Source organism: Tigriopus californicus, chromosome 2 (assembly GCF_007210705.1).
Source record: "Tigriopus californicus strain San Diego chromosome 2, Tcal_SD_v2.1, whole genome shotgun sequence".
NCBI classification, from domain to species: Eukaryota; Metazoa; Arthropoda; class Copepoda; order Harpacticoida; family Harpacticidae; genus Tigriopus; species Tigriopus californicus.
The window spans coordinates 9,656,553-9,678,362 of NC_081441.1; the positions used below are offsets into that span (position 1 = coordinate 9,656,553).

General features: G+C 43.8%; 1 protein-coding gene across 1 annotated transcript in view; it reads left to right on the forward strand.

Annotated features, from left to right (window-relative positions):
• The first annotated feature begins 1,553 nt into the window (after positions 1-1,553).
• Positions 1,554-21,810, forward strand: part of LOC131893381 (uncharacterized) — a 24,406-nt gene continuing 4,149 nt past the window's right edge. Inside the window, exons 1-8 of the mRNA XM_059243378.1 lie at positions 1,554-1,707; positions 6,588-7,286; positions 10,795-10,987; positions 12,465-12,532; positions 12,810-13,292; positions 13,952-14,180; positions 17,775-17,920; positions 18,544-18,888. Of these exons, the coding sequence (XP_059099361.1) occupies positions 7,199-7,286; positions 10,795-10,987; positions 12,465-12,532; positions 12,810-13,292; positions 13,952-14,180; positions 17,775-17,920; positions 18,544-18,888 (1,552 nt within the window). The 5' untranslated portion in view covers positions 1,554-1,707; positions 6,588-7,198. The remainder of the gene's footprint in view (positions 1,708-6,587; positions 7,287-10,794; positions 10,988-12,464; positions 12,533-12,809; positions 13,293-13,951; positions 14,181-17,774; positions 17,921-18,543; positions 18,889-21,810) is intronic.

The following is a 21,810-nucleotide window of genomic DNA, read 5'->3' on the forward strand; positions in this document are numbered from 1 at the left end:
TAGTAACTACAATGAAAATTCAACTTTAATCATCGATGAGATTGGCAATTATGCCCGTCAAACTCGTAGCTCTCTCAGTCACCTTTTTCCCATGAATGTTTCCTATGTTCTGTCATGTGGTCAAAAATAGCTTTCAATACTTTTTTATCATTGATTGGCCCAATCTTCTTCTTCATTCAGTTCTTCAGATTGGCAATGGGCATGGCCCATATGACATAAATCGCACATGATATCTTGAGAATTTTAGAACCGGAACCGGAACGTTTCATTGCATTTTGATCACTAGATGTCGCTCAAAAATCGATCCTTCTTTTTTTTGAAATGGAGATTTGGCGTATTCCATGGCTAATCAGACTGTCGTGTCTCTGCAAACTAATGGAAATCTTTCCTATCATCTTGAAATACACTCATCTTATTTCTCATAAATAATGCCATTTATTTCGAAGGTATAAAAAAGTCGAAAAACATTTGTAATAGATTTTTAGAAGAAGCTTCCTATCAAAAATTGAGCTCGTGACCTACAAAAACGCCAAAAAAATGTGTTAATACAATGATTCTTGGCTTTGTCACTTCGACAAATAGAACAAGTGTTAAAAAACATCTCTCTATATTTTGCGTCAATAAGCCATGTTTTATTGGTTCTATGTAATGCTACTCTTATCCATAACACTCATCTGTTGCTATACAATAAATTTCAAAGTACAAGACCTGTATATATAATCCAAATTACTCCCCGTGTTGAAAAGGGTTAGTACTCCCTCGTTGTGAAGCCCTTCTTCTGGAACTGTGGAACAAAAAATGGATCATATACCCCCTTGATGTAGCCAAAATCGATAAATATCCCTAATCTTATCTCAATTTCAAAAGTTTTGTTTGAGTTCATCCGTGAATACGAACCCAGCTTTCCATCTTCGTCTAAGTAGATCCATAGAGATTGGACTCCGAAGAGTGGATGGAGATTGGGTTGGCGGTGAATTGGCAGTTGGGTAAGTGAAAAGTCTTGTTTCCGTGTCATTCAGGGACATCCTCAAACCTCACCACACTCCACATCAACAACAAAAAGACCAAAAAGCAAGTCTCGCCTCTAGGTGTGCCAGAGAAGGTTAATTGAATGAGGTCGTTGCCATGACGAAAAAAAAAGAACCTCAACACCCAAGATCCACTTTCGTGGACCATTCCTTTATCCTGTATCCGATTTTAACACATAGACCACCGTTCGATCTATCATTCATATTGAACCACAATGCGATCCAACAACATCTCATAGGGTGCTTATTTTTTCAAAGTCAATTTGTTGATCCTCTTTCCCTTTCTCCACGCTTTGTTCCAATGTTTCCATTTCGCCTTTCATAGACAGAGGTTCACCACGTACTGTGTAGTATGTACGTACGTACTCGTAGTACGTAGTACACAGGAGCGAGATCATCTCGTCTGATCGCGCACAAGGAGCTCTTCTTGCTATTCATACAATACTCGGCTCATGTGGAACAGGAAAAGAGGAGAAGGAGAAGGACCGCTTTTTCCAATTTGGAGGGACTGACACACTTGAAAATGTGCTCAGTTGCGAACGAACAGCGTTGCAAGGTGGACCCGGCTTTTTGTGCCAATCGTGACTAAAGGACTTTCGGGACAATCGACATCCTCGATCCAGAACAGGTGCAAGTGCGTCTCAAGGGTGTTCCAACTTCCGTGTGTGTTTTCGAACAGGTAAGCAAGTACATTTTTAATCACGGGATTAGCTTGTCGCTGCAGACTGTTGATCTTGCGAATTGGTTCTAATGAGATGCGGAAGATTAAAGGCAAATGAGGATGAGCTTGGGCATAAATCATCCAAATGGACTCGAGAGAGTCGTTTGTTTATGATCTCGAGATGCAATTTGTGAACCACATCACATTCCTCTTCATTGCCATTTGCCACCCAGTCCAAGTGGACCTTTAAGAGCATACTCAACTCTCAGTTTCACCGTGTTGATGGAGACTACAAATGTACAGTATATATGTCTGTCCCACACCTACTCTGTGCTGGATAAAAGCTATCCCAGCTATCTGAGACACATTTCTCATTTTGAAAGTTCACTTAAGGGAGGTGTTGAAAAATAGGCTCAGCATGCCATTTTCATTCCACTCGCTCGACATCACAGACTTGGATTTGTTCCCACCCTACAGACACATTTTGTCCATGACCATTCAGCCATTTAGGGAGGGACCCGTGAAATGCAATGACAGTTGTGTCGGGTGTTGAGGATCTAGGGCTTCTCGATCTATGATGCCATCCAACGGCGGACCATCCAAAAAGCCTTTGTTACCCTATGCACAACAGACACGGCAACATGTGGAGAGAGCAAAAGCAAAAGCTTGGGGTTCTTTTTTTTGGCCAAACCAATCCTCCCCTTTCTCTTTGGCTTGACACATTCGCGTCTCCAAGAGCTTTTGGCTCATATCAGTCGCTTCATTTAGTATTTATAGGATTACCATGGTCTCGAAACTAGCTTCGTCACGAGCATAATGAAGTGTCGTCGTTGAGACTCGAGAGTCCAAGTGCATCATGCATAACTGTAGATAGATAGATAGATGGATGGATTGATGTCCAGGGATATTGCAATTGCCTTTTGGGGACCCCCGGGTGAATCCGAAAGGAACGGAAGGGAGGACTTGAGACCTCCTGGTGAGCCTCGTTCCGTCAAAGGCGTTGGCGCTTCGCTCGAAGTTGCCATTCAATAAAGCACCCTTTGAATGGATGCTCATTTAGGGAGCCGAGTTTGGGTGGGCTCCTCATGGCTTAGGGACGCGGTCCCTATGTTTGAAAACGAGAGAGTGTGAGCATGTTCATCCTCATTTGGTAAGGGACACGTCGGTCTGTTTAGTCTGTGCACGGGAGTAGACGGAATAAATTTGAAGTTAGCGGCAATTCTAATGATATGTGGGACCGTAAACGCTCGGGATGTTCCCACCACCTTCCGCTCCTGTTTGGAATAGGACTATGAATTGAAATATCTTCTCTGAATTCTGAAAGAGCCGGGTGTTTTTTCGTCACCTTCTTGATGAAGAAGCAATTGCTTTTGGACTGATGGGGGAAATGGCAAGATTGCTGTTTCGGGCCATTTCATGCAACGTTGGGCCATTTTAGGAGAACCTTCAAGCCCCAATTTTTGCACGATTTCGGCCATTATCCAGCACCCGTTCTCTCTCATGGCCTGTGACATCTCGGTTGCAAACGGGCACACACACGAGCAACAATGGCTGTACCCAAAACAAATACCCAAAAAGTGCACTCGCCCACCATAGATTGCCTCTTAGTCAGGGAGGCTAGATTGGACGTTGAAGACACTGACGATTGGTGGATCAAAGCACGGTTCTCTACAGGGTTCCAATGTTCCAAGGTCGGAAGAGAGAGAGAGCTTTGATTGGAAGGTTGTTCTCTTCTATCTCCCCTGAGTTTGAAAGTACATCCGTCTTTCTTTGCATTATCAATGCACTTTGCATCGGTTTTCTTACCACACAAAAGGGTGTGACACATGATCGATGCTCTGAAATTTACCTATTACGGGATGGAGTTGAATATCGAAGCAGAGAGTGTTCCATCTAGTGGCTGAACCCGATTCTATGATTGATCTCCATGCGCCAGAAGAGGAACCAAGGTCTCAAGGAAGTCCTGGTTGCTTTGGAATCCTTGGTTGAGCCGGTCTAACATATGGAGTCACGTCGGGTTCGTAAATCATGAGTTTATATCCTCATTGCGCACAAACGGCTCGGGGGTCCCATTTTTTGGCCGCTCTGCCCGACTTTTCACCCGGTCCACCTTGTCTGCTATGCTGCTTGTGACCTCATTGGCAGAGCAAAAAGCAACTAGTAATCAAGACCTGCTCGTGCATTGAACCAGGATCGAATCATATGGAAGGATGGACCTTGAAGTACGCTCAAAAGTTCGCACAAGTCCTCCGAAGTGTTGCACACAATTTCACGGAGTGATGAGTACATTTTGAGCTTCAAAGCGCGCATCAATTCCTGCCTTGCTGTTCCAACGTGGATTCTCTTTGGGCAAAGTATTCACTTCGAAAGGACTTGAAGGACCTGACGACTTGCACTCTTACTACTCCACGGTTTGCTGGGATGGGCGACGGAGGCATGAACGTGTACACATACACCGTGTGCTCTAATAAAACGGTTCAGTGTTACATTAAAACTTTTCGGGATCAAAAAGTTCGACAATGCAATTTTGCCAAGGTCCCTTGGAGGGCAGAAACTTCCTGGAAAATCAAGGTGGACGTACGTAGCACGCTCATAGGACCCAAGGACTCTTATGCATGGTCTTCAAATTGATGCCGTAACCAGCCCTGGACCGAAGCTAGGCCAATGTTCAAAAGAGCAAACGTAATTTGCTATTGATTATAAACACTACACATTCAAATATTCATGTTGTACCTGGCACAAGCTAAATCAGTTTTGGATGATCCGTTTGACGATTCATTTCGTCATATGTAGTTGAAAACTAATGTAATGCAGCAAAGATGTTGAGCGTTTTATGATGCCAAAGTGAATATACCGGGATGCCCCGCAGTCGACATTTGGTTTCGTTCATTTTGGAATCAGGTTCCTTAGAATGGCTTTTTCATTTGCATGTCCTGTGATTCATCAATTACTGATGCTCTGGTATCTAGCCTTGCTGTCATCGTATCAAAAAAAATTAAGGTAAGACGTGCTTGAATAAGTCTAACGGGATTATAGCTTTACTTCGCACACCGGAGATTCTTAATTGCATATTAATATTTTAGCATTCAAATTCAAATTTGCGTGAAATGAAAGCCTTCTTGGTCAAAGCGAGAAAGTGCAATAAATGCAGAAAATGAACATCGATCTGTTCCACTTCTGTGGAATTGCAATAATGGCATATAATGCACTCTCGACAAAGTATAGTGTCAAATTACGTAGCTAAAGAGCTTCCTCAACTTACTGTCCTATTATACGTGTATAGGATCAGGCTCAGTTACTTACAGAGTTGCCAGCGTATCATCTCAACCCAGAAGTCAAAGGCACCTTCTTGGAACAACTTACCGGGGTATAGTACAACCTTAGGTGTGTTTCTTCCCGTTCCACGGCCGTCAACGTCGTTCAAGAGGAAGATGGCCAAATATTTGCTCTGAAGAAAACCTAATTACAAATCCCCTTTCCTTGTTCCGTCAAGGTCCATGTTCCACTCTCCGTCAAGGGGAAAAAGTCAATTAGAAACTGACTCTTGATACATCATGACAGACTAGAGAGCGAGAGCAACACTTGTGAGGTCCACTTCTGGCCTCAAACTGCACGTACGTACGTACACCGACATTCCATAAAACACTCCCAGTTCTGCCATCACCTCTTTAAGGAGTTGGCTGAGCAAGCAAGGAATTCCTTGGAATGCAAATCATGCAAAAGCGAGCAAGCAATCCTCAGCCAGAGCAACATTCGAAGCCCAGACATCGAAGACATTTGGCTCATATCCTCCAAACCCACATGGTAAAACGGGCAGAAAAAGAGCAAACGGGAAAAACCCTCGGAAAAAGCATTTCCATATTTCACCGATTAGTCGTCGTCCCCCCCCCCCCCCCCCCCCCCCAAGTTCTAGTGCAAACAGGAAGTACACTGTTCACGAAGCATCAGAAGCATTGCTAGCGCTGTAGGAGCTAGGGTTAGAGTTTGAGGCTCAAGCTGCCTTTCCTCATGATGCCTCATCTGCATAGAAGATCGATCCATCACACCAATGGGAAACGGCCGTGCTTCACTCGTGTGACTTGCTTGGATACATGTAGCATATTGAGCATTGAAAGCGAATTCCTCTGATTCATTGGCTAGCTTTCACCTCTCCTTTGCAACTTGGCATTACTTGAGTGCGTTTCAAGGTGAAAGGAACAAATTATCATTGCTTGCCTCATTTTGAACAGAGGTTTAGAAGATCAATCTCAAAAGTTCCGAAAGTATTCTAGTACTGCCTTTGAAAGTGGTTGCGTGATTGGTTCAGATTAGTTGTCTAAAGAACGAAACCAATATTAAAGTTATCCCCCCCCCTCGAGATCCTGGAAGTAATGCAGAAATGTTTCAATACCTTTCAAACGAGTAGTACTCTTATTTTGAAAAGAAGCCGCTTGATATCTTTGTTTTAACTGCTTCTAAGCCAGAGCATTGGCCTAGCTCAATGGTATTGACATTTACTGCTTGGAGAGAAATAAAAATATTGGATCGCCGTCACTTGGATTTTGCTTGTTCTTCTTTGTATCATCATAAATTGCTCGGGACCTGCCTTGAATATCCCATAACCCTTCCTTGGCTTATCCCTCATACGAACAATTCCCATAAATCGAACTTCGAAGGGGGCTAGCCATCTTGTGAGAGTTTTAGGGGAACCTCAATTTCAAAAGACCTCTCTCTCTCTCTCTCTCTCTCTCCCTACTAATGCAAAGAACCAACAACAGTCTCAGCAACCAGCAAAACCACGCCAAAGGCCTGATAGCTAAGCGATTGCAGTTGGAGTCAGTGTGTAGCGGGATTTGAGTCGTTCCGACAAGTTTAACATGCATAAAATTCCTGATTCCTTCTTCTGCTTCTCCTTCCAGATTCCCTTAAATCCCACACCATTTGAATGGAATAGTGGAACAAGTTCTCCCAAACAAACACAAGTGAAGAATACAGTGGATCTTTGATGGTGGAGAAGAAGGATCCCAATTCAAATATAGCAATTGTTTTCCTTCAAAGGAGATTGCGACTGGCAAGCGAACAAGTGTGCTACAGTTGTACATAAATTCCTCACTTTCGCCGTTTTCTCGCAGCCAACGACAAAGCAAGAAGGGCGACAGTGAAACAGTGAACTACTCAGTAGAAACAATTCCACAAATCTTTTCCAAGTCAATTTCAGTCCAACCTTCTCTAGTGTGGGTCTCGATCGAAGTTCGAAGGATCCACAGAACCATAGACCCCAACCATTTGTCTCTCCTACCCACCCCCTTATGCGAACGTTCCACTAACACCAATACCATCACCCAAGTCCCTGCTGCTGCTGTCTGGCCAGAGTTTTCAACCAAATCGAGTTGAGTCTGCATCGATTGCGCTCTTCCCTCTGACAACTTGTGTTCCAGCAATGTGTTCCAAAGGATGATGCCCCCTCGTTTTTCTCCTCCTAGCCATTCCAAAGTCTTTGGGAGAGTGTGAAAAGCAAGTGATGTGAAAAATGGAACCTGGTTCGCTTCCTCATGTCCTGGGAACGCTCTTCGTCCTGTCAGGGCTTCACTTTGAAAGCAACTTCGTGGGTGGTCAAGGTAGGATGAGAAGCTTTTTTTTTCACTACACCATGCCCTCTAAATGGCAGACGGGCACAGAGTGCAAACTTGGTTTGGCATCACTTTTTTTAAACCTAATTCAAGGTCTTGGGCTTATTTCTGTTTTTGTTGTATAGTAGCTGGCATGAACAACGTCTGTTGTCAAGTCATGTAGGGTTACTATGATATCATATCAACCTCTCTAAGCTTGATACCGCTATGGGAATGGTAAATCTGCTTTGTGTCAGCTTCGTACCCTAGGCTGCTATTTGCAACCTCTGGCTACGTTGGAAAGTCCCTCGAAACTTTCCTCCAAAAGACGGCCTCAAGGTCTCGAGGCCTCTTTGAATCTTTATCAGAGAAGCTGGTTGAGGCCAGAAGACAGTAGAAAAAAGGGGGAACGGGAAGATATCATTAATCTAAGATACTTTGTCACTCTTGATCAAGTCTCTTTCTTGGCCATCCTCGACTTGAAAAGAGGCTGCTTGGTTGGACTCGGACGAGAACTGTTTACTCAACTTGATTGGTCCATGGCCGCTGATCTGGTTGAGGGCGCAAATCTATGGATCAGAACCCAGAAAACCCTTTTCCTGTCAAATACTCGGATGAAGAGGATTTGTAGCGAGTCTGTTTCTCGTTTCATTCTCACCACCACACCGACTTACACTTACGAATATATTCGTAATATACTCGTATATTTGAGTCCGAGACAAGTTGGTCCAGTTTCCTCTACTCAAGTGGAACGTGTCAACTGTCGACCAGGCCAGGACCCCCACCTTGTAAACTGAACCCGAATTTGTCATCCACCACTCAGACAGGGTTTTTCCAGATCTTTGGAGAGCGATTTTTAGTGCGATGAATACCTTTTTCAGTTCGCTGAAAAGTTGATTTGTCAAGAATCCTTCAGGACTTTCAGTTCCCAACAGATGATTGATGGTTGAATGCTAGGAAAGCAATTTGGCTTAAAGTTAAAAGTTGGAAAGCATTTCCATAAAAGTGCCACAATGCGAGTGATTCAAATGCAAAAAAGTTCGCAATTCCCTAGAAGCAAGAGAGAAAAGGAGAACTTTCGTTACTTTAGGCTAAATGGTTGCCATATTCAAATGCATATGTCGTCTATCCTTCTCTCCCAGAGCGTTTAAAGGGGGCAAAGCGAGAAGGGGCTGGCTTCAGTGTGCTGCTTTATTTGCATTCAATCCAAAACAAGCCCAAACTATATCCCAACAAAATCGGTCCCATTTCCCCTCCAACCCATTATCATTGTTCCCAGGGAATTGTCGCTATTCGGAACCGAACCTAAATTCAAGGCCATTTCAAATCGGTTCCCTCAATATCGACGCCGTTCGTTCTCGTACTCGTATCTTGTATCATCGAAGCTAAGGCCAGGCTTTCCTATTCATGTTCCAACAAGAAGCCCTAGACTTTTTTTGTGAATGTCTAGAACACAACTTAACTGTACTTACCACGATCACGCAAGAGGAAAAACGCTGACGAATATATTAAAAATTGAGGTTAAAAGGGGAGCTTCTAACCAAACTGCGGAAACATTCACACAGCTTAGGCAACGTTCCCCGTCAAAAGAGGACTTCATGAAGTAATGAAAGTTCCCTCTCTCTCTCTCTCTCTCTCTCTCTCTCTCTCTTCTCTCTTTCCCTCTTTGGGGGCTCTTCAGTCTTTGAGGGAGGAAAGCACCTTTCTTTCATAACGAGTTTTTCGATCCTCAAATCTGCCACCAAAACCCTCTCATGGTGGTTTTTCAGAGGCACAGGCACGCGTGCTTATGTAAATTTAGGCAAAAGTGCAGGTTCGAGCCTTAATTATGAAAGCAGTTCGTGGGTTTATCGAGGCGTTTGCTTACCAAGCATGACAGGGAGATTGATGGATGGGTTGGGATCCTCGCCCCGAAATCCCCAAATAGAACGAGAATTGAAACCATCTCATTTTCAAGGGAAAAGGGAAGCAAGCTCGATGATCGTCTGGTCACCCTTGGCTGAGGCGCTGGTTACCAAGGTCGCTTTCCGCTATCTCATTTGGATCAACAGCCTTTTGTGTTGTTGCTCAAAGGGTCTCTTTGCTCGCTTGGGGAGCTTGGCAGCCTTGTGAGAAGAATTTCCAAAGCTCCGTCCATTTACTCGCTCTGAGAAATGTCATTAGCCATTTGGGTGCTAATGACTGGTTCCATTGCGAGAAAAAAATGAGAAAACTTTTTCCTCTTTTTTTTCCTTTTTTTTAGTCTGTTGGACCTCTTGGGAAATCTGAGCTTTCATAAGAAGAAGAGTTCCCGATATTTTGGACTTGCATGATTGATATGAGTCTCTTGACAATCTCCACTCATGTCCTGTCGTCATTAAAGTCACGGAGGGGGGTCTCAGCCCTGAATAAGTCTGCATTTATAATTGCTGGACGTACGTAGAGACCCTTCTTAGGCGTGGATAACAAGTCACAATGTGAGATCTTTTTTTGAATCTTAATCATTAGTCAACATTTTTGTTCGACAACATCGAGGTCAAAACCTGTTTGCCGAGACAAGAATATCATGGATAATGTCGATATTCTACGTATTACCAGAATCAGTTATGATGAAAGCTTGTTCGATTTTTCAAGGGATCGTCAATCTGTGGAGCAATGACACTTTCGATTTCCAATAATGTGAAACTTTAAAGGGTAAAGTATGCTCCTCATGTTTTTGTTGTTTGAATTGTAAAAATATTTTCCGATCCCGCAATTAATTAATTATCAGGGCTAAAAGTAGCTTTCCTGAATAATTATGAAATGTGTTTATTCCCGTTGAATCATCAGTTTCATATGATGGGTAGTCTTTTGGGGTGTTAAAAATTTACCTACCCTGTGTGATTTAAAACTATCGACTTGGTAGGAACTTCTTGAGAAATACCTGGAGATTATCCAACATAATATGACCAATTATATGTACATTGTGACAAGAAAGTATTGGGCCCCTCATTAACCATCCACTTTTGTTGTAGTTTATATCAAACAGAGTCTGCCGTTCAAAAGAAGGATGGGTAAGGGATCAAAGGTGCCAAACTTAATAGCAAGAGCAGTTTATTGTTTGATTATTGAATGTCTGGATTAATACACACTAAAAGAGGTGGTGGCATTTCAATGGACCCACCAAGTATTTCAGGTCACACTGCAAATTCTATTTTTGAGCCACTCGCTATTTAGCGCAAGATCATTGAGACATTTAGACGAATACCAACTTTCTAATACGGTATGATTAGTCAGATTTGGTTATTGATTGAATTTGAATTAAATACATCAATATACTGTATTCTAGCTATTCTCTTCTACTTATTTCGTCACTGGAAACAAAAGAGGAAAATAACAATGTCTGAATAGAAAGAGGAGGTACTCAGGAGTAGGGGGAACACAGTGTGGCAAACCACTTGGGTAGGGATCTCGAGGGAATAATCACGTGTCAATTTCGCCTCCCTCGTCATCATCATCATCATCATCATGATTGTACTTCTCTCTTTTGTAATTGCAGGCGGTTCTGGGCGAGTTCGGCGTTACTTGTCTGGTCGGAGACAGAGTGATGCTTGTCAGGTCCCGGTCTCATGGGAGGGCGACTGGTTCGAGTACGGCGAGAGGCGACCGGTTCAGATCACCCCGGATGGAAACATTACTCACAAGGGGGAGTGCGTCTACAAGAAAGGGGACAAATATGTATTCAAGGATAGGTAAGAGGAACAAGAACAAGATGGATTGAAGTCCATTATACCCACAGTATGCGCTTGCGTAGCAAGGTATAGATAGATATATCCACCGCACGAGAAGAAACCATTTGGTCCATAGCATCAGATGATGTGGAACGGCGAAGGGACAGCTGTTTGTGTGTATGTGTGCCTTTGGCTTCCCAAATTTGATCCTTGACAATCTCTTTGGAAGCACTTGGAACTGACTTTGATTGTGTGGAACGCAGGAGGACCGTTGTTGGGCTTATCGTAATATCTTTCCCAATATCGCCAGACCTAAGGAACATGTTCCACGGTTTTTTGGGATTGCCGATGAGGTCCACCGGTCATATCTAGTACACAGCTTCGCCGAGTAGGGTTCTGAGGAGCCAATATCCGGAGACTTAGAACACATACGGACTCGAACTTACGTGACTGGGGCTTTTATATAAAATGATGTGACCTTTTTTTCCTGGAGCTGTACGTATATGTCCTTACAGTTGAACCACCAAAATCAAGTCTAGATCCGATATTTCCGTGTCTAGAGTTAATCATGAACCTTTTTGTGGTTGAGATCCTACACGACTATCCTACAAATGTCCTGAGAATCTGTATAATGTATAATGGAACTTTTTAAAGGCTTCAAATGTACGTTGGCGGGCTCTTCACGAAGATGGTAAACAAGAACTTCTTAATGTGCAAGTTCATGTAGGTTGAATAACCTCCATGAATATTATGATAATCTCGAGATGGGCCCATTCATGTACAATGAAGAGTGAGCGTGCAAAGGAAAACGTGTCAAGGTTGTTCCAAGACCCAACATGACTTGACAACTGATGATTGTGGAACAAAAGTCCCAAATTGAAAGTTCCTCACAAACAAATTGTGTTCCAGCTGCGTCAGATTACCTTGATACAGGCTATATTCGTGGCTTTTTATAATTCAGGAAGAGTACGCCCACCAAATGTCAAAATACACTTTTTTTGGCTCTCGAAAATGTCTGTTGTCATAACCTGGTAAAAGAGGTCTTTCACTCGGGAGCATGAGATCCTACTTAATAGCCTAGATTATAGCGCTTGATAAGGAGTAAATGTTGGCAGTCCGTTACTTTTAAAAAAGGTTTCTTGGAACAAGAATGATTGACTCCATTCCATATCAATGCAAAAAATTCACGGAAAATCGAAGTTTAAAAGACAACGTGTCCTGGAGCTTCTCTTGGTCAGGTCTCTAACCGAGTTAGGGGGGGGAGGCATGAAGGCCAAGAAACCTTGGCGAAGAAGAGGAAAACAAGGCTTTTTGCCTTTTCTCTCTCTGAAGTGCCTTTGTCCTTGTCAATGTGAGTTGGTCCGCGTATATGTAGTATACATGCTTTATGCACTGAGCCTCGAAGACACTACGAACGATATATTGTAGTACACTCCACGTCAGCCTCTTCAAGTTGAACCTGTCTTTTTATCCAGATCTTTGATCGCTTTCTTTGCAGGAACCAAAATTGTTTTCGTTGCGCTGTGATGCATCTCAAACATGATAATGTCATTCAGTATAAAGAAAGTAAGTACATCCACTCACGTACGCGTACAACAGTATCCTAGTCTCTGCTTGGAGGTAGTCTCCGAGAAAGTGAAGAGCTGAAGAAGTTTAACCAAAGAATATGAGGGGGACGGAGAAGAGATAGATGGCTGAAAGAGATGCTTCCATTTCCAAACTTTAAGGATGCAATGGTGTTGTTCGTGCCCGGGAGTTCGGATTGGGACGCCCAAAGATGGGAAGAACCAAAAGGAGACACCGAGGGAAGTTTATGCATTCATAAATATTGTCCTTTCCCTAGGCTTCTGCGAGTCCAACTTCAACCCACGGCGACCCACTGACCTCTGCTACGACATAACAGCTGACTCACCTCTTCGGAGTCTGTTTCGCCTCAATGGTCAAACGAGTCCATGTCCAATTCAGGGCAGCTATTCCTTGACCTACAGTCGAGGCTTGGGCCTTTGCGAGTACCCCAAGTCTTCCATTTCGCAATGTTCGGACAAGTCCCATTTGGTCTTTCGATATCAGGCTTGTGCTGATATTCCGAGGAGCGAGAGTAGCGTAGAGGAGCTCCGATGCTTGGGATCGTGGAAAGAGGGCAGCACTTTCTACTTCTTGGGACTAATGAACCACTCGAGGGTGAATACTGATGACTGGGAGGGGCGGTTCCGATGCTTCGCCTACCAGAAGATCTATGATGGATTCCTCTTGAGTCAATCCGGAGAGGCGTTGTGTAATCTGTATTCGGCCAAGGAAGGGGATCGAACCATGACCTTGAAGCGAGGTAAATATAAACTTCACATCCACACACACACGCGCACATGTATCGTCTATAGTACGACAGAGCTGTTAGCTATTAATAATGCAAGAGAGATCCTCAATCCGATCCATCGTGATTTTCTGAAGAAGGATCGAGGTACAAAAGATTCAAAGGTAAGAAGTAAGAACGTGAGCCAGAATCTCCAAAAAAAGGCATAGAAAGAAAGAGGCCGAAAGGGACCCAAAAATAGCCGGGATAGCAACGTGAACATGGAACAATTATGATTTACGACGTGCATCGCTCAGTGAGCAAAGAAATCTGCACCGATATCAGACTAAGACATTAAGTTTGGGTCTGAAGTAATTGTCCCGAGACGGGCAAAAGTGCCAGAGTCTGCAGTTTCCTGTAGACTTGATGTCTGAACTCCTAAATTTCAAGCCTTTCTTCTTCCTCGCCCATTGTTCCCCCAATGGAAGAAGTCCCTGTTCCACTTTCACCTCCTTATCTTGGGTTGTTAAACCAAATGGGGCTCTCGACCTCCGACCTCCGACCTCTTCCTGTTCAGCCTCAATTTTGCCCCTTCCCCAATGTTAATGAACACTATTTTGCCCAACCACAACGAATAGCTCGTGGCCAAAGAAAAGAAGGAAATATTTCAAGCCCAATGTCATTCGTCCCCTTAGTTTACAATCACGAGGAGACGTGCTCCTTGCCCCGATGGCTTCTGGAGGATCACCATCAATTCCAGAACCTCAACCAAACCATGACCTATCACTTCAACCAACCTGGGACGAGTCTCACTGTGACGTCTTTGGAGGAGCAAACCGAGCGGAAACTCAAATGCAACACAATTGTGGACGACAGACCCATGGAGGCGCGCGCCAAGGTTGTGATGCAGGTCAACTTTGAATGGTAAGCCTCCCATTGGGTTTTCCAGGGTGTCTCTATGACAAATATGTTGAGACGGCAAACGTCAATGAGATGCAGTAGGTAAGCCACCAATAGCTCCGCTACATTGGGCGGAGGGCGGAGGTTCATTCAATGGATATACAAGGACGGAACACCAAGGGAGTAAACAGAACGCGAGGCGTTGCAGACAAATTTACGTTTTCTGCATTCCTCCCGGTTTATTGGGTAGAATGGCGCAGAGGAAAGAAACCATAGCCCTCCATCCAGCTGAGGAATTCATAACCACTCTCAAGTCTGACCTTCAGAATAAAGTCATAAATTAGGCACCTGGTAAGAGAGAAATAGAGCAACACACTTAGCAAATGGTTCACAGCCTGTGTCCAGGGTTTCACGACCTCGTGGTCTGTGGCTAAGATGGCTCCGTAGATTTTGCCAGGCTTGAGAGCACTCTTATCTCGATTCTTGAACACGCCAAAAAAGAAGGTGTAGCAGAGAAGCGGTGGCAACTACTAGGGGACATTTTCTGACTTTCTCCTTTTTCCGAGTGAGTAAGCTCGAGCCATTTTTCCCTTCAATGCAAGTTCTTTCTTTTTTCAAAATCCCCAACTTAAAATTCTGGTCAGGGCATCAAACTCCGGGCCAAATCTGGCAAAATGGAGGAAAGAGGATTCGAAGGTACTCTTTGTCCATTAGAATGAAAACATTTCCAAAATATCGTCCTCAATTGAGTACCACGAGAGGACTTGGAGTGTTCAAATTGGTCTTTGGAGTCGCCAGGAAACTTCACAATTGGCCAGAAGATCCAAGGACAGAGAGGGGGAAGGTTTTAGCCCTAAAACCGGGGAAACTTCTCATATTGTTCACTATATCCCAAGAGGGATTACAAATTTCCCCAACTCTTTTCAAGACAGAAGGAGAGGAGAAAGTTCTCTCCTGGCAAACTCGAAGAGAGAAGGCCACAAAAAGCGGGCGCCGAATCACTTTTCGCGCAAAGTGAGAGATGAGATAGATCCACTGCCACACATTATTGAGAAGGCTTCGGAAACATGAAACATCCTCAAGTGGAGCTTGTACCCAAAACGTTCGTTAACTTCGCCAGCCACCACTTCAAGGCTGTCTACAAAGTTTTTTCCCCTTATTTTCCTTCCTGCCTTCTAGATTAAGAAGGCCGATTAAAACGTGGGCTGCCAACTTTTTTCATGTGTCTCCTCCGCTCTTGACGGGTGATATGGTTATTAAAGTAATTACTCGGGCAAGCACCAGACGACAGACTAGTAGGACAATGACGCTTCAAACTTACAAGGTTATTCGATCGAATCCCCGCGCCAGTGTTCCATGAATATTTTAAGCGCGACTACATTTGACTCTTTCATGCTATTGATTTTTCAATACCAATCCTTGTGCACACAACTCAATGGAAGGAGAGCAAATGGAAATGGAGTTTCTCCCAAGTGGTGCAATAGAATTGCAAAGCATTCACCAACCGACGGCTTACTCCTGCAATCAGCCACACTGTTTCGTTCCCAAAGTTTGAGACTCCAAAAGTAATCGAAGCGAGTAGAAGCATGAAAAGAGCAGAAGCGTGTGGGAGTGCCATTCTTCAATTTCTCAAGCCAAAGGCAAAGGCCAACTAACGCAAAGGAAAAACGAACCCGACTACCACGTACGTATTGTAGGGGAAGGTACAAAAAAAAGTTGAAGGCTCGACGGTAATTAATTTATCCAAAGGGTTGGAAACGGTGTTCACAAGTCGTATGGTTGGACCTTTTTTGTATTTCAAATGTCTTGAAGTAATAAGCAGCCGTCTCACGAGGTCCACCCGGGACTCCAAAGTCAGACTCTTGCAGAAGGATTACGTACGTACTTGTCGTAGGTTAGGATTCTGGCTGAATGCAAATCAGGGCATCCTCCCAGAGATTTTGGGACGAGCCAAATTTCCAAGTCATTGGGTTCTGCCCAGGTGATGAAGCGCTTTCATTTGAACAAATTCAGAGCTTTCACTCTCACGCCTTTGAAAGGGTTATTTGCTGCAATCGCTCGTTCCACGCTTCATCTGAATTCAATGCTCGACCTCGTGGGTCCATTGGGGAAACCTCTTCAACCCCCTCCACTGAATTTGTTAGGACTCAATCATTTGATATATCTTGTCAAATGACTTTTCCAGAGTCTTCTTGGCCCACTTTTTTGGCAGGACTTTGAGCAAGGGATGGATCGAGGGGTGAGAAACGACTACAAGGGTTGCTTTCCGTAATAAATTTCCACGGCGAGCCACGAGCGTCTCCATTTGCCAGAAGTTCCCAAAACGACGGTGTGAACTCGGATTTGTTTGGTCGACTTCGCTTCATCTCTGTCATGGTAGATACTCGTGTAGAAAAATCTTGTCAATATGTCGGGTGTTTGGGTTGAGAGGGCTTTGTTTAAGCCTCGGAAACCCCACGTCTTAAAGGCCGAGGGCGTCCCTGGAGTTTGGCAGCCAAAGAGCTGAGGCAAAAAAGGCTAGCATCATATTTCATTCTGATGATCGATCATGCCTCAGGCAACTTTAAAGTGTCATAAGTTTTCCCATTGCTGCTGACTACTCCCTCCCTTGAGGGTTGCCCAGATGCCAAAGACCACGGACAACCCAAACCAAACAGCCTTTTTTGCAATCATACATCCAAAGTGTTATTCTTGCTTATCACGCCAACTCATCAAGTTGAAGTGGTACACCACTTTGAGCCCCCTCCACCTTATGAAGGCCAAAACTGGAAGCCTTGAGCACTAGAGTCTAATTGGAAATTGGATCTGACGGGCCAAATGGGACCCGGTTTCGTATCTAGATGTCCCTTGATGTCTGTGACCAAACTCTCATGAGAACTTTGGGGAGTCAAGAAGCCGAGGGCGGATGGAGCATGGAGGATGATGGTCTTGGATCAGGGCTAAGATGGCCTTCTCAACTTGGATTCAGGGTTGGGCGGGGCGTTACTATTCTTAAGACGAGATGAGAAACTTTTTTGGCGGGGAACCTCATACATGTTTTGTATATGAATGTTCTACATGAATGAGTGGAGGACTTAACTCTGACTTGCTAGGTGGTAGTGAGGAAGTTTCTAGCAATTGCAAAGTTTAGGAAATATATACAAAGAGAAAGAGAGAGAGAGAGAGGGGGGTTATTTATGCCCGTTTCGTCGTAACTTGCTTCATGTACGGTAATGGTTTTCCCACAGAAAGTTGGAGTTGAACATCTGCTTTGCATATTCACTCACTAAAGAGCTTGGTTTTCGGGGAAAAGGAGGAGCCTTTCAATTAAACCGTTGGTGTGCCAAATGAAAGAGAACTTATCCAACCACCCTCGGACTGTCACAAACAACCTTTCATAGCGACCTTGACTAATTTTAATCACTTGAACTCTCTCATTCAACGAGAAGTTGCAAATGGTGTTTCCGAGTTTTCGCCAGGCTTGTCAAGAAAGTGCACGTCACAGAACTTTCTGTCACAGCCTCACTTCTCACTAATCCCGTAATGTACCAAAAAGGTTAAGTCATTCCAAGGTTCATGGGGTTACTTTCAACGCTACAAATAAGCTCATTTCCGTAAGATGTGGTTCTTCTTTTCTAGTGAAAGTGGTTTCCTATGCATGGACGTGGAGAAGAAGTCTCCCCACATCCTCTCGTTGCGAATGGGACGCTTATCGAGGAATCGCGATGAAGCTTGCAATCCACATCTATTCTTTGATGTTTCCTCGGACAAGACCACTCTGATAAGTAAGTCAGATCATTTATCTTCGGAGATGAGACGCTCTCTCAATAGGAGCCAAGTAAGCTCGCTATTGATTGACCCGGCTCATAAAAAGCCTCTTCCTACCTTTTCTCTGGACGATCAAGGGAATTCGATTTTTCGTAAGTACTCGGAGAGAATGAGCCGGAACTTTCATCGACAAATTTCCACTTTGAATTGATTTTGTGGCTGGGGCGGGTTTGGCGCTCTTGTGCTCTCTCTCTCTGTTCAATGTCTTGGTTAATGTATGCTAAAAGAGCTAGCCCACTGAATTGCAGATTAGATTCAAATGAGAGAAAAGAAGAACTAAATGCTCACAAACGGCTTTCGAGAAAAGGGGGAACGAGAACTTGTGGAACCACAAAGTCCCAGAAAATGCCCAGCCCTGCTCCCTTCCATTCAAGCACTTTGAAATAAAAACATTTGCAATATTGACTTGAACTGGAGTTAGCAAAATGCTCAACCAACGAGAATGAGGGGGTGGTGAATGTGGGGAATTCGGATTTCAGAATCAAGGGTGCTTCCTGAATATCCAATTTTTGAAATATTGGTTCGACGCCCTTGCTTCTGTTGAATCTCATGCCCGTTATCTGCGTTGATCCACTTCCAGGCTCGAAACACTACCACTCGCGTTGTCCTTTGGTGGGAAAATATCTGATTAGGACTGGATTGGGGCTGTCAAGTGGATCGTTGGCAATCCAATCAGGCCAATCATTCACTAATTGTCAGAACAACTTGAACCACCACGCATCCCAGCAACCTTCTCGGTCTGGATGGCCTTCGTTGCCCCGTGATTACCTCATTTTCGGTTGCTCGGGAGATTCCAAGTTCCAACTTCGCTCCAACCAACTTTGTGATGAGAGGAAGACAAGTGCAAATGTTGGTGACACTTCAAGCAACCCAGGAAATGGATTCGAGTCCGGGTCTGATTATCTTAATGAGCAAAGCATTCAAGGTAAGCCACCAGGGATTGAACTCGAGAGCAGGGACCCCCCAGTGGCAGAGACACTACAAACCAACAGAACCTTGACACGAGTTTGACGGCTGACATCCAAATCAATGTAAAAGGCTTGCCGGTAACTGCGAATCTGGAAAGTTTGCCTCTCCGGGCAGCATCTGGCGGTCACCAGATTGGTTCTCCCGAATAAAGTTTCCCATTTTTACTGTCGACTTTTGACAGGACCGAGAATTGGAACCGAACCATGGCGCAAGTTTGACCAGTAATGCTGTGCTTGTCACCCATTTTTCTTTTATCACAAAAAAGGAAACTCTCAATAAGTTTTCCGGAGAGGAAAAGGAGACCCCCTCCTGGAAATAGGGTAGTAGTACATCCATTAGGATCAGCCGAAGAGTCTTTCATCTACATTCCTAATCTCTTTCAAGCGAGCCAGAAAAAAAACCTAGAAAACTCGCAATGTCCACTTTTTCTCAGGATTAGTCTTGAAATAAGCAGAATACCATCTCATCCCAAGAAAGTCGTTTCCATCTTGGGACCACCAAACCATTTGACAAATCTCTCGCGTCAGCGTAAACAAGCGTAAAAATCACAGGAATGAAGAATTCAACGAAAAAGTACCAAGAGATCTAGGGGTTGGAGGGATTATCTTTTGAGCCAGCAATATGAAAAGCTTGAACCCAAGAACATAATGCCGAACATTCTCAAAGCCCTCGGCTACATATGATGGCACAGGATGGACATTTGCATGCCGTGGTTCGTTCCTCTACAAATGCACTTTGCTAATCCTCTCACAATGCATTGCAACACAGCCAAAGCAGTCACGTACTTGGGTTCTCAGGAGTCAGGACTGTAGGTAGAGATAACCACGTGAGGTACTAACCGAGGCTGCAGGACCTCAAAGACGTTCCAAAGAATCATGAATGTCCATGCGCCACAGCTTTGTCTTATTCATGGTTCGCCAAACGCTGTCCGGAACTCAAGAGCGCGGTCTTCTTTTGTGTACATTCATAACTCATTCAGTGTGACCATCTCAAACTTAAACTTCGGTTCTCTTCAGAGGCTTAATTGCAGTCCATGGGGAGAGAAAAGCGAATGGAGGAATGAATGCATTTCTAGCCAAATCGGCGCCTTGGGCATCAAGTCTAAGGCATTGGCTCACTTCCTCTCTTTGCGGGTTGTCCCAGAAATCTAGGGAACTGTTTTCACAGTCCCTAGATTTTGCTTTCTATGGGTGCACGGTATGGTATATCTGTGATTGGAGTGGAATTTCGAGAGAGAGGTGGGAAAACCGTTTTTGTGCGATTTCTTGCCTTCATTGAATGTATGGAATTCGAGCTGAGGCAAGGTATCGGTGCCGTTGCATTTTCTTTGCACCATCATTTCATGCTGATATTTGGTAGAAGCTCGTAATAACTTGAGGGAAAGATGGTTTTCATGCACTTTTCATTTCAAAAGATGCAAGTGAGAATGAATCCCTCATAATGCGCTCCAAATAAATATCATGACGAATGTTGACAAACCCCTCAAAAATGCTGAATGAAAGATTGAACGACTTCACACTTTATACGACCAATAAATGATTGAAGGGCTTTGGTAAACTGTCTTCGGATAAGACTCTTGGAATAACATGAGAGCTTTCTCTTGAGAAAAAGTAAATCACCTCATGTTGTTAAAAGTGGACAGTCCTCAAGAACTTTTGATGTTTCATAGATCTTGTTATTGCGTCATAAGCTTAAAAACAGATACAAAAACAATGGCCATGCCATACTAAAAGATAGACGGCAAAATACGCTGCAAGTACATGTTTTTTATTTCAGATTGTTAACTATCAGTTCAGTGTGAATGCAAATCTCGACATTTTTTTAAGCCACAGCCATTTCTGGGTAAAGTGTTACAATCCGACCCATGTACGTTCTTAAGATATAAAATGAGCCAAAACTTAAACTACATTTGAGATGTTTTGATCGCAGAGTTGAGGATCTTTGAAATATATGCCTTCGGTGATTCTTCTTCATTTTTAGTTCGTCTAATTAAGGGAGGAAAAGTTGGCCGCTGTGAGCTTCACTGGAAGTGTCTATCTAGGGAGTGATAATTCATTTTTTGAGGCCATGTCATGGGGAAAAGGAAACTTTTTTGATGGCTCTTTTATTATACCAAAAACTTGGACCGATAGATTTTAATGAACCGGTAGGACTGGAAAATGGCATTTTTCCCCTGGGGATGCTGTTCCATGCCAAAAACGCCGAACTGAGCCGATTCCATTTTCGGGTCTCAATAAGGTCTCCAAGTGCACATTTCCTTCTCAAATGAAGCCTTTTCAATGAGTAAACGTCGCTGAGAGATCAAAGCCTTCCTCAAGAGACTCGAGCTTAATCTTTTAAAATGAGGTCAATCTATTCAAGGCCCTTATTTTCTACCACGAACATTTCTGCTGCAATCCTTAACATATCCTATCTTAAAGCCAAATGCGGCTGACGTCCAAGACGGAGAAATGTCAAGGAAACAATTGAAAGATTTTCCTTTATGGGTTTGAAGCGAGAATTGCCCAAGGAGAACTAGAGAGGGTAAAAGGAAGGGCCTAAAGCCATCTGTGATGGTTCTATCCAATGATGTTCCTTGGGTCTGGTTTGGAACGAGCCAAGGAGGACCTTCCATGTCAATAAAACAAAACAGTCTTGAGACCAGAATCCCATCGAAAATGAATGACTTTGCATCTCTGTCTCGAGCCCCAGATATACGGTATATGTACGTAATTGGCTCCCTTGGGAAGAAGGGTTAGTTTTTCAGAGAGATATTGGTTATCAGTAGCGTAACATTACTGGATGCGTGATGAAATGCCTCGCTGGAACAGCTTTAGACGACGCTATCTCTGGAAACAAGTCGAAATAAGAAACGTAGCTTTTTCGAATTGCCATCAGC